Source organism: Apis florea, unplaced genomic scaffold (assembly GCF_048593485.1).
Source record: "Apis florea isolate Af1SG1 unplaced genomic scaffold, ASM4859348v1 contig_3170_pilon, whole genome shotgun sequence".
In the NCBI taxonomy this organism is placed as follows: Eukaryota; Metazoa; Arthropoda; class Insecta; order Hymenoptera; family Apidae; genus Apis; species Apis florea.
Window position 1 is genome coordinate 2,250,847 of NW_028256714.1, and position 13,130 is coordinate 2,263,976.

Consider the following 13,130-nt stretch of genomic DNA (forward strand, 5'->3'; position numbering starts at 1 on the left):
CTCTGTCTCACGCAAAATTGTTACTTCATTTCTAAATATTCCCCTCCACCTTCTTACGTAAAATGTATCCTTACCTGGACATCCTTGGTGAACTGATTGTTGCAGAATATGTGCACGGCCGAGAACTCTCTGACGTGGTCGAACTCGAACTTGATCTCGAGCGGATGGCCGGACCTGGTGTCGTTCCTCCACCCGACCCAACCCTGACCCCTGTCGTAATCGTAGTAGCTCATCTTGAAGTTGTCGGGCCCGATCTTGCCGTCCGTCAACTGTCCCAGTCCGCGCAGAAGCTGGCCGTCCCAGTAACCGTCGTAAGTCGCGTCGAAGAACTCCCAGTTGCCGCGTTTGTCCCCCTGGGGCATCGAGTACGACACGATACCGTCGTTCCACGGGCAACCGTACAGTTCCACCCGCATGCAAACGGTCCGACGATGGTAGCTGTACGGCCAGAAGCGGACTTTGCTCGCCCACATAGGTGGCTCCAGCTCGTGCTTCGACTCCAGGTACGTGTTCTTGTTCCCGTCGATCACCTGTCACACCATCCATTCACACCTCGGTTAAATATCAGTCTCCACGGATATATTTACACGAGATGGGAATGGTTATTGGTTCTCGGGAGTTTTATTCGCCCGAATTGGAACGTGAAATCTCTAAATCTAATTTGAAATAAATCTCTCTAATCCGATAAATTTAAATCACTGCGATTACCGTTCTTTAAACACGTTCGTCGGCCAGCCAGTGATTCGATCGAGTTTCTCATCTCGGGACTCAAATGTCTTACCGTCGGAAAGAAGTAGTTTTAATATTTTATTTGTATAGTTTAAAATAAAATTTCGTTGGGGTTATTAGTTTTCATTAACTACCTGTAACCTCTTTTGATTTTGAATCACTTGTTCTCTACTTCTATTTCCTCGCTTCCTACTTCGTTCGTTTCAACCGTTCGAAGATTTTCTAAAGTCAATCTTAAGTAGTTTGGATATAAGCCTCTGATTGGCTGTCCAACTTCAACTCATACTTCTGTATTATCGGTGAAAATTCGTAACAACCTGTTACGTTATCACACAGCGTATAATTTTTCCCTCTTTTCTGTTTCTATCGTTCTTAAATTTTAAATTCTTCGATTCCAATGTACATATTTTATATCTATATTTCTAATGTTTATTCCATTAAATTTCTTTTAAAATTCCACTTCCTTTGCACTCGTATGTCGCCATACAATCGCTATCCCACATTTTATTATTACATATACATCTATTTGCATTAGTAAATACGAGTGCAAAGGATTAAAAATCTTATTTTTCTCGAACAAGAAGACGTCAACGTCAAATATGGGCGACGAACGTGTTAATAGAGGCTGCACAAAAGTTCAGCCCTCGCGTCACGAACGATAATTAAAGGTAGCCGGTCAAATCGCCCGTGAAAATTTCGATATATGTCCTTATCAACCTTGAAGGATCGTTATTAACACCTGACGCGAAACTCGCTCGAGGTTACATCTTTTGAATAATTCATACGAGGCACCAGGGGGAGGGAGGGAGGGAGGGAGGGATCCACGTATATACTTGGAATTACGATTCGGTTTCTCTCGGGGCGGTATCATTAAAATACCATAAACTATCGGCGATCGTATCGATAATGAGACGATTCGAGCATAATGTGCGTAATACACCTGTCGGGGTCAGGACGAAGCACGGTGTAAGCGGGCATACGTGAGAATCTCGTGGAGGAGTCGAGTGGCGCTGTCAAGCCGTTAAGTGGAAAATAAGAGGTCCTTTGTTTCGAAAGGGACGACCCTCGACGATGCTGCACCGGGAATTTCTCGATCCCCAACCGCGATATACAACGGCCCGCGCGGAATAGAACGCGCCTTGTTCCCTCTGAGAACGCGTGAAACGAGAAATCGCGGCGGCCAGCAACGCCCACGACATTTCTACCGACGTTCCTCGAACCGCTTCGACCCAAAGAATTTCTAACCCGAGAGGGGTTTTTCTCTCCAACGTGCGTTGTTACCTGGTAAACTCTTGAAGTGAAGAATTTTCAAATTGGCATTTTCGAGCTCTTGTTAACAGAAAAATAAGAAGATTTTAACGTTTGAAGAAATAAATTTTCTTTCTCAAAAGAATTTCCAACTCGAGAGATTTTTGGAGCTCGATTGTTTCAGATTGCGCGAGAAATAAAGAAATTTTAAGATTCGAGGGAAATATTTTCCTCGTGCGGGAACAAGCAATTCTCTCGATCCATTTTCGAAATTGTCGAGAGAAGAAAAAAAAAAAAAAAAAAACACGCGCACTGGGTTCGTTAAAATAATTAAGAAAAAGAAGAGAAAGGAAAAGGAATCGCACTGTTGAACCTCGACGATAAAAACTCGAAACAGCAGACGCAGCGACATATTCTCGAAACAGGAAACGTCCAACGGTGTCGAGTTTTTCCTGCAACGAATGCAGTTTTCCGATTGTTCGCGGCGGTCGAGGAAGGAAACGCGATGATTAAAAGATGATGGCCGTCCGCGGTGTCCGGTAATTAGTTGACACCGTTTTATTCGCGCTCGTTATTCCCTGATGTTTGCCGCATCGAAGCGAAATACAATGAGCCGACACGCGTGAAATTCCGGCTGGCGTCGCGCCGGTGGACACAACGTTTCGCTTCGGCTTCGTTACAGCCGGCTTAATGAGCGCGGCGCGCTCGTTAAGGGGCCGAAATACGCGGCTGTAAACGGAACGCTTCTGAAAGAAGTCTGATTCAACGATACGGGGAGAAGAAAAAGAGGAGAGAGGGGTCGGTGATATTTTAGTTAAACCGGACGTTTTTGCGCCTCGTTGAAAAGTGGCGTGGGTAAATAACGATGATTTTATTTCTATCGCGAGATCACGAGCTAAATGGTCGAAATCTTTTTTTCTTCTTATTCCCGCGAAATTATTAGAGAATAATAAAGATATTTCGAGGACAGCCCTTCACAGTTTATATTCGATACAAGTTTTCGTTCCACGCTATTCCAAGATTGGCGAATAGTCGAATTTTTCTTCTTCTTCTTTTTTTTGAAATTAAGATAGGTATCTCGAGTACTCTGGAAGACCTCAACCTATTATACACGATAAATTTATTATAACCGATAAAAGGAACACGCGTGTTTACGTCCCCGCCGAGTACGATTTCCCGTCGACAACTTTTAAATTTTCTTTGCGCGCGTAGGAAAAGATATTACTCGAGGAAATAAAGATATTTCAACGTTCGAGGATAAATTTAATAAGCAGAATAAAAGAAGAAGCCAGAGCGGAGAGGAGAAGTTACGTTTGTGTTTCGCCGACCGGCAAAGTACGCATCGCGAAACGATAGATAAGATAAGCTCCGTTTCCTTGCCTTGCCTCAAAGCGGGAAGGAAGGAGGAAGAAGAAGGCTTGCTCGCGTTAAACGATTCGATAACGCGATGGTGTATAAATCCGCATCGACCGATCGAACGAGCGCTCGATCAAAGCCGCCTCTCGCCGCGTTTAATCGAGATCCGCGAAAAGGGACGCCACAAATTTCCATCTCGTTCCGAGAAAAGTTGAGGCGCGCCGCGGGAACGAAAGGCGACAACGGCGAAAATACGACGGCATTTACGAGCCGTCGACTCGTCCACCGCTGAACAGAAAGAAAAATAAGTAATCTCGATATTTATTCTGCGCGCCCACGCCTCCGCCCGAAAGACGTTTCCATCCGAGATCTCTCTCTCTCTCTCTCTCTCGTTCTTCGTTTAAGAGAGGAAGAAAAGGAAGAAAAATTCGGTTCCAAATCCGTTTTAGCGGCACTTTCGCCCGTGGACAAATTCCAAGCCGGGACTGGAGCAGAGATTGGCAGGGCGTGGCGCACCACCAACGCCCATTTTATGTTAATGTTTTCCGCGCCTCTTCGTCCGCCGAACAGAAGCCGCGTTGATGGCCCCGGCAAAGATCGTGACGGATAACCTGTCTGACGGTTTAATTAGACGGATATATACGCGACGGGTGGTCCGAACGAGAGGATTTTCCAAGATGCGAAACGAAAGTTTTGGTAAGTGGAAGAAAAAAGAAGTAGAAAGTTTTCTACGTTTCTAAGTTTCGATTCTTATCGCGGACGAACGATGTGGAACGTGATCGATAAAAAGTCATTGACAAATCGGTACATCGCGTGAATTTCTAATGTGAAATAATTATCTAAGTTTAATTATTTACGAAAAAGAAAATTGATAATTTATAACGATATAAATTAAAAATAAACGTTTCGAGATGTTGAAATTTAAATGCTTCTCGATAAATTTACAGAATATTTCTCAACTATTGAAATGTGACCGATCAATTATCGATTGATTGTCTACATACGCGTATTTAAAATCTGTAAACGTTTAAAAAGAGGATTTAAAATTTCAATGTATTATTTCTTTCTTTTTCGATCCTCCTCTCTTCCTCGTTAAGCTATGTACGTTTGTAGATGAAAGGGGGAGAGGTTAAAGCACTTGGTTTCGACCAAGTCAAAATAGACTTATCAAAGTTCTTCTCCTGTGATCTTTATACAAACGTTAAGTATACTTACATTGAGAATATCTGTTGCGTTTGATATTAATTGCGGAAGATAAGAAGCTTGAGCGTGTATGTAAGAACGCCTTTGTTCCGTTCACGAAGATCCACAAGCCCGCATCAATATTTTCTAATATACAAGAGCTACAAATATTCAGACCTTTTAATCCTATTAATCCTCAAACTCGAGATAATGCTTCTCTTAGTACATTGAGATGAGATAGAGTCGAAACTCTCTTTGTGACTCATTGCGAAAGAACTCGTCCCTGCTAACAATTTTTCACAGCCGTCTCTCTCATCCTCCTCTCGAAACCTAGCCTTCTTCGAAATAATCGAGAACAGTCTTTGTATAACCTTGTATTATACACTATTATTAATACAAGTTTAAGATCAACAGCATCTCTTCAACTTCCAACTTTCCTTTCCAATTCCTCCCGAATTCTCGCAACAATCCAAACTTCAAAATTAATCCCTGGAATAGAACGGAACAGCTTGATGCGAAAATTACGATACAATACTCGGCGATTAGCTCATTGTCGGCTAAAAGCAGAGGCAGAGTTTTTGCGAGGACGACAACGAGGATTTTAATTTATACGAGGTGTATCGCGCCAAATACGGTCGTTGAAAAATATTAGACGCGTCCCATCCGCTTTTTCGTCTTCTTTTTTTCTCCTCCCCCGACTGTGAAACGGTCGTTGACAACCGCACGCCACGTACCACCGAGGTTGGCCGGTCCACGAGAGAACAGGCCGAGCTGTTACGAGAGATTATTCGTCGGATAAGCCGAGTGTCGTTGTGTAATTAAGCGGGGAACAGAGCCTCGCAGCAGGAGGAGGAAGAGAAAGAGACACGAATTTCTGCAGATTTATCCCCGCTAACCACGCGGTGTATTCGTTCGTTGGGTGGGCCGTTTCGTTTCCGGTCGCCTCTAACCAATCGCCCCTCTCTCTCTCTCTCTCTCTCTCTCCTTCTCTTTCTCTCCCTCGCACGACTTTTTCCCACACGGTTCCACGAAGAATGGGCCATCGTCGATACGAGGGAATCTCGATTTCCTTTCGCTTTTTTCGACCGGTCCGCGAACGCCTCGTTTCGGTTAATTAAATCGCTTTATGGCCGGGATTGAACGAAAGAGGGAATCAGCGGGGGACCGGCCGGGGTTTTCGACGACACGTAATTTATGAGCGATCATTGGCGGAATGTAAATTTCGCGAGTCGAGGAAAAAGGATTGGCAAGAATGGAGATGTCCGTTTAATTTTTATTCGCAAACAGCGCGATCGTGTTTTGTTCGTCTTTTATTCTTCGTTCTTGTTTCTCTTTTTTTAGAATATCTTCTACGCGACTTCAGTAGACTCGCGATATACGATTGGTAAAAGTAATTATTCCAGCATGCTCTAAAGGAAATTTATCTATTAATCATTGAGAGTTTTACCTCTCTCGAACGATGAGAAGTAGAAATAAATTCGCAAACGATTAGTTACTCGACGTTTCTCTTTGAATAATTATTATTATCAAGAAATTAGTACTTTTACGGTGAATAAGTGATACGTAATTCGTCTTGACGATTCTCTGATCACGATTACTACGGAACAGAAGTAGGGAAGATCTATTTTAGCGAATCTATCATTATTCAAGGGAATAGAAAAGAAATCGAGGAAACGAAACTTCAACGGTACAATTTTTCGTGCACTTTCACTTCCTTTTTCCAACGCCTTGTGAAGGGAAGACTCGTGCGTGCCGGCGCGCAAGTTCTTCTCCCGGGGAGAAATATTTTCGATGGTTATTTCGCCGCGGCATGTAAAATGGAATAAGGCCGGTTAAATTTCGACCTTCGTGCGATGCACACGGTTCGATCGACACGGTGAGGCTATTCAAGCCAAACGCACGCCTATGTAGGTGAGTCGAAATCGTCTGACCCGCGAGCACGCGACGACTTTCCCTTCCCTCGTTTTATTGATCCACCCTCCTATACAAATAAGCTCGAACCACCCTCTCCACCGAAACTTCCAAGGAAATCCACCTCGACTGGACGTTCACCTCTTTCTCGCTCTCTCCCTTCTTTTTTATTTTTCCTTTCTTCCCTCCCTCTTTCTTCGTCCCTTCCTTTTTTCGTTTCACCCTTCAACGCTGCTCTCGGGAATCACGATCCTTCACGTGGTGTATAAATGTCCCTGTCGCGAATAAAAAGAAAAACACGCGGATCGAAAATAACGTTATCGTCGACAGGGCGAAATGACTTATATTGGCTCCCGCCTCGCTCTTCCGAGCAAATATCACGAAATGGAGGAAGTTGTTTGGGACGTCGCGTCTTATTTTCCACCGATTTCCACCGCGGACGAGTCGTATTGAAAAAACAATCTCGCTCACTTCACAGATGCGTTCACTTGTGTTCAATTTCTTCGATTCTTTTTTTTTTTTTTTTTTTTTCGTTAATTTTCAACGGATCAAAACTCTTTCAAAAACTGTAATAAAATTGTAATACGATTACAACGGGGTTAAAAGTTTCGAATAAAATTAAAATGCTTGAATAATATCTATTCGCAGCTGTCGTTGCGTCGTATAATCTCGGCCGATTTTGGCGTTTCACGATTATTATTATTATTATTATTATGTTTTGAACGATAAATTGATATTGAAGTAAAGTCCAAACTATTGAATTTTGCCCATCACTGCTAGATACTTTAATACGATGAATTAATATCATTAATATTCGAAGCAAATCTCTTTTTAATATTGCAACCTAATTCTCGATAATTAACCAGAAAATTAACGTTATCGTTGAAAAAGTAACTAATTTCAAAATTTTCAAATAATTCGTTACTCCAAGTAACTACTTATTAAAATACAGTTGTTGTACAGTTATGATCTAACACAATTATATATTCAACGACTACAACGCTTGTCATATCGAACAATTTTTAAATAGCGAACCTATAACTTAATTTTCCTCCGATCGTGCAATAAAAATGGCACGGATCAAAATAAAAACTATGTAAATATACGTATGGAGATCCGTCTCGTTTCATCACACACACAGCAAAGTTACACGCCGCCACGTCGACGGGCGGAATGCCTCGTACACGCGAGGGACAGTTCATTCATCGACGTCAACCCGCTCCTTCTCCGCCCCGCGAAATTCGCGGGTTGATTCTCGGCCGAGTGACGAATACCCGTGTGCGTGTATTCCTCGTGTGCGATGACAACAAATGAATCTCCATTGTTGGCCGTTGCTAATTAAACTGGGGCGGAATCTATTCCAGTCAAATCGTCATCGAAGGAACTCCACTTTTCGAGGGAGAATTCGCGTCTCGTTAACATCACTGGTTTGGTCCGCGCCGTGGACGTCGGCCACAAATCATCCCCGATAATCCACGCTCGTTTTACGCGTATATCGCGCTACTAAATTTAACCGCAGCGATTCTGCTTTCCCGCCGAATAGTCGCGGTTAATCGAATCGAATCGTGAATCCAGGCCAGACATGATCGCGGATCGATATCCTTAAGTTAAGACGATAAGACGACGATGTCAGTCTTAATTGGAATTCTTATTTTCTCTTATACTTGAACTTGTTATTATTAAATATATTGTGAGACGAGACGATAGAGGAATGAAGCAGACTCGAGGTATATTTATTTTATGTTAATAATAAGTTTTGTTAAAGAGGAGAAGAGAAAAAGAAGTAGGAATTTTAATCAATCGATAATTAATCGAGTCGCTCCGCCTCATGAAGGCATGGTATCGATCGTTTGACCGATCCCTTTCGCGCTCCATCCTTTCCTCGTAGAGGAAATCCTTCGAACGTTGCAGGGCATCGAGACGATATAAAATATCGTTCGAGGATTCGACGGAATTTCGAACGCTGACTGAATAATAGAGTTTGCGTGATTGGTTTGACAGCCGACGTCATCTTCTCGAAACTTAACTAACCGGCTTGTTAGACGTTGAACAGATCATCGGTGGAGACATAACAGATAACGATATTCGCGCAATAATAAACTTTGATAGACTCCGATGGATAGACTCAACAACCTTCGTTCTCCTTGAAGGTAAACTGTTAACGAGATTAATAAGTATTTACACCCTGTCCGTTATGGAAGATCGTGAAAAGATGTTCGATCATTCTTTAATAATAGATCTTTAAAAAATTTTACGACCGCGTAACGCGTTCACTTTTTTGTTTCGAAATGTTGTGAAACGAAAACTTCTTTCGACGAACACGAGAAAAGTAAAACGAATCAATTGCAACTAATTTCCAACTTCCAACCTCCGAGAAAAAGGGGGGAGGAGGAGGAGGTTGAGGAGGGATGGAGGAAAGAGAAAAGCTGTTTCTCCTGTTCGAGAGACAGACTTTCCTTTTCCCTTACTTTCCCGCTACTCAGTTTCTCGAATAGAAAGCGCAGTCGGCCAACACATTATCGCGACAACACATTTCGAAACACGTTGTCGCGCGAATTGATACTCACCTCCTCGCCCTGCACGTCCCTGTACCGGACCCACTTGCCGAGCTTCGGCCTCCAATACTCGAGCATATACGCCTCCGAGTATTCGACACCTTGGCCGTTGCCAAAGCGGCCCTGAGTGCCTGTGGCGGTGATCATGTGAACCGTGTGAAGATCGATTTCCAACCACTCGCGTGGCTCTGTGGTGATCTGCAGCTTCGGGCACCAGGCACCTCCGTGGCTCTCTTGCTTCAGCCTGCAAGGGTAAATATTTACACTGAGATTACCGGCCTTCTATTTCTTCTCTCGTTTCTTTTTTTTTTCTCTCTTCTTTCTTTCTTTCCCTCCCTCCCCCTCACCTTCCTGGTCCAGAGTTTTATCTCTCCTCCCTCTGTTCCCCGCACCTCTGTTTCCACATTCCTGTTCGCTCGGAGGTAGAATTTTTCTTTTTTTTTTTCCTTCCCCCCTCTTTCTTTTTTCTATCTCGTCATCCGGGAAAACGAGAACGCAGGTTGGAAATCATTTCCAAGGGAAACCGAGAGACTCGTCGTGGACCGCGTGGGAAAACATGGAGATTTTTCTGGGTCTCTGGTCGGGGAATTTCGACGCGCAACTTAATTTCCATCGCGTTCGCGAGTATGGAGGGGCGAGGGGGGGGGGGGGGCTGTGTGTGTACACGGAGGAACGACGTTCTCCAGTGTTTAAATGGCGTAATTGATATTTGAACGATTGTACGGGGATGCTTGCACGGGGTTTTAATCTTTCTCCTTTTCCCCAACGACAATTGCGAACACAGGGATTTTCCAGAGGATGAAGGATATCGCGGTTAACGTGAATGGAGACGAGAGATGTATATGAAATACGTCCAAACTGTTGATTCTTTCCTCTCGCCTAATTTATCCCATGTTGTATTCATCCGCCTCTACGATCCGCGATATCATGTACGCACGATATTGTTCCTCCTCTTCCAAAATCCCCATCCCCATTCTCTGTTCGTCTAAAATTTTATCGCGCGTTTCACATTTCACGTAAAAATTTCTATATATATATATATACAGAAACATTATCACATTCACCACGTTGCCTCGCCTCGCCTTCGAGAATCCCGCAAACTCGACAATTACTTATCGACTTATCCCATCGTATTCACGTGGCGCCTTTTCGTCGCGGGATCCGCGCACAATCGTGGGACGGACGTTGGCGATCGACGTTTGCGACAATCGATAAGGATCGAGCGATAAGGCGGCTTGTAAAGGGGGAGGAGGATGACGGTATAATCGGAAATGTTACACGGTCGCGGGAAAGGAAATCGCATAAATACGTGATCCTGGCGGTGGCTGACGGATAACCGTCACCTCTGCCTGGCCCCCGATACCGCGGGGGAAGGGAGGGGGGAGGGGGGGGAGGGGATAAAATTATAATTTATCGATCGAGCCGAGCCACCGGATGGCATGAATTAAAGATGAGCTGGCGCGGCCGTGCAACGGGGAAGCCACTCTTCGAGAGCCGGCTAATAATTGTATTCGCGCATAGCTTCCGTCTACGGCATTAAAAACCTCCCCCCCCCCTCTCTTTCTCTCTCTCTCTTCTCCCTTTCCACGTCGGGCATCGCCTCCCTGATTGTCGCGGAAAACGCGCGAGAGGAATGCCGGCGTCGATCCGACGGGGAAATCGACAGGAATTTCACCGACCGATGTTCGAATTCAATCGGACGATTAAACGCCGTTTCAATCGGCCATTACCGTCCCGTTATTTATTTGCCATTTCGCGAAGAGACGAATTTGAAACGTTTTCGAAATTTGTGGAATTTTAATTCGGGAAAATGGAAATTTTGTAAAAAAGAGGGGGGGAGGGGGAGAAGGGAACGGGAGATTTAACGAAGAAGGATGATAAATAATTGTACGGTTACGTGTTCGGAATCATCGAAGATGGATCTTGAGAGGATCGATGGAAATGTATTAAATTTGTGATTGTGATTTTTAAGTTTGCGCGAAAGGAGAACGATTTATGAAAAATTCGTTTGTAACGTAAATATTACGCTTTGCGCTACTTATTCTCGTTAATTAAAATAAGCATGAGAAATTTCGTTTCTCCAAGAATCACTGTTAATTGGCTCGCGTAGCTTTACTTTAGTTAGGAAAAGAGAGTCGTGCTACGTCAACAATTCTTAATACGTTCGCAAAACATTTTCATTTTCTATTTTCGTGGAACTCGCATTTCTCCCTTCTCCGTTTCTTTACATTTCTACTTTGGAGATTACGAAAATAAACATTTGAATCTCCTTCCCCTCCCCCCGTACAAAAAACTCGCACAAATCCTCGTCGATAAATTAAAGACCAAGCGTCTCATTCAAAACACCTCCGCGTCTTCCCTACGTAAAGAGTGGTCAGAAACGAGTGATCCACTCTTCTAAAAAAAAAAAAAAACGCCCGACAAACAACGCACAATCCACTCTCACGAAACCGAAACTCTTCCCCTTTTGTCTCACCTTTGACGCGAGCAACAAACACGCCTTCGCCTAGTCACTTTGAAACTCAATTTCAACAATAAAAAAAAAAAAAAAAAACGAAGAATTCGGCTCGCCTTCCCTCCAAGATTACTTTCGAACAGCGCCGCCCCAAAAAGCTCGCAAAGAAGCCGCCGCCTCCGGTTCAGTTCAACGCGAGCGAAGGAGCGAGAGAAGAAGAGTGGATAGGCCTCGGTTATATACAATCTCGCAAAATATTCTCGCAATAAAGAGGTGAAGCTGCCATTCTCCTCCCCGTCAGAATTTTAAGCGTCGCTTTTGATGGCGGGTAAAAGCCCGGTGTCCCTCCAACCAACAGAGAAACAAACCTCTTCTTCTCTCCAGAAGAAAGCAGAAGGAACGCTATAGTTCCGTCGAAAACAACGATACGAACGAACGAGAGAGAGAGAGAAAGGAGAGGAGCGAAACGCCATAACTCATAGCCCATTAAGCGAGCTCGAACTGGGTTGGCTGCCACTTTGATACAGTCCAGGGCATCAAAGGCATTCCGCGCGCGCCCTCCGCGATAAATCTCGATCGCAGCCACCGACTCGAGCCACGTCGGCGAAATCGTGGAGGAGACGCGCTCGATTATCGAGAAGAATGGTTTCTCGAACGCGAGCCAACTCGAAGACTTACGGGCGATCCATCCATCCCAGGGGGATGATTTGTCGCGGCGATTGGACGAGAACGGGGTTCCGATGGATAGCCGAGGGATCGAGGCGCGATGTTGTGCCTCTTCGAAAGATCGCTCGCTTCCCCGATGAAAACGTCGTTCCGTGAAAACGTGGTGGATCCGCCACGCGCGAAGACGAACGACTCTTTTATTCACACGCGCTTGCGTTCCTTTTTTCGCTCTTCTTCCTTGGACGACTCCTTTCTTTTCCGGGTTGTTCTGCGTAGAGGATTCTCGCTTTTGTGTGTATGAAATCGAGTTGGTTTCGTTGAACGAAGCAGAGGAAGGTATTTATCGTAGGATGTTGGAAATGTAAATTTGTAAATTGGGTTTACGTTTGTTACGTTTGTTGAATCAATTAAAAATGCGATCATACGGTGGATCGTGTTTGTTAATTTAACCCTTTCGCTACTTTCGAGCGACTATAGTCGCTCTGCATAAGATGCATATGCATCGTTATTTTTATCGTCAAAGCAGCTCGAATTGTGAGACGTAAACGCGGCCGCTTTCTCGAACAATCGTGCACATTTTTGGTTAAGGATGTACACGTGTATCGCGTGTGAATATTTCAAAGATCGACTTGTCCAAATTTGGTCTTGAATTTATATAACAGCCATGTTATATAAATAATTGTAATAACGGAATAAAATTATATTATATCCGTATAATATTCTGGATAAGTGGAGTGGAAGAGTTGGGTAGTGGAGGGAAAATATGGAGGGAATGGAGGAATCTTTTGTACGAAACATTCGCGAAATACGAATACGTTTCACGGTGGATATCTGGAAAAAGGCTGTGTACACGTAATACGAGTTAGATTCGCGTATTTTAGGGTAAACGGGAGTCGTATGGGGTAAATAGGGTATTCACCGGGAAGCCCGTAGTATCAGGAAGCCATGGAAATGCCGTTGAAGAAGGTCTAGACGGTCTCTACCGGGTAAAGAGTGTGTGCACAAGCGACGATATCGGTATTGCATCG

The 13,130-nt window shown here is 44.1% G+C and overlaps 1 protein-coding gene across 3 annotated transcripts in view; it reads right to left on the reverse strand.

Moving 5' to 3' along the window:
* LOC100872005 (discoidin domain-containing receptor 2) overlaps positions 1-13,130 on the reverse strand; it is a 139,046-nt gene that overhangs the window by 28,403 nt on the left and 97,513 nt on the right. For all 3 annotated transcript variants that reach the window (XM_086910362.1, XM_086910361.1, XM_086910363.1), the window contains 2 exons: positions 8,994-9,225; positions 75-530 (listed from right to left, as the gene is read on the reverse strand). In XM_086910362.1, coding sequence (XP_086766488.1) covers positions 75-530; positions 8,994-9,225 — 688 coding nt within the window. The remainder of the gene's footprint in view (positions 1-74; positions 531-8,993; positions 9,226-13,130) is intronic.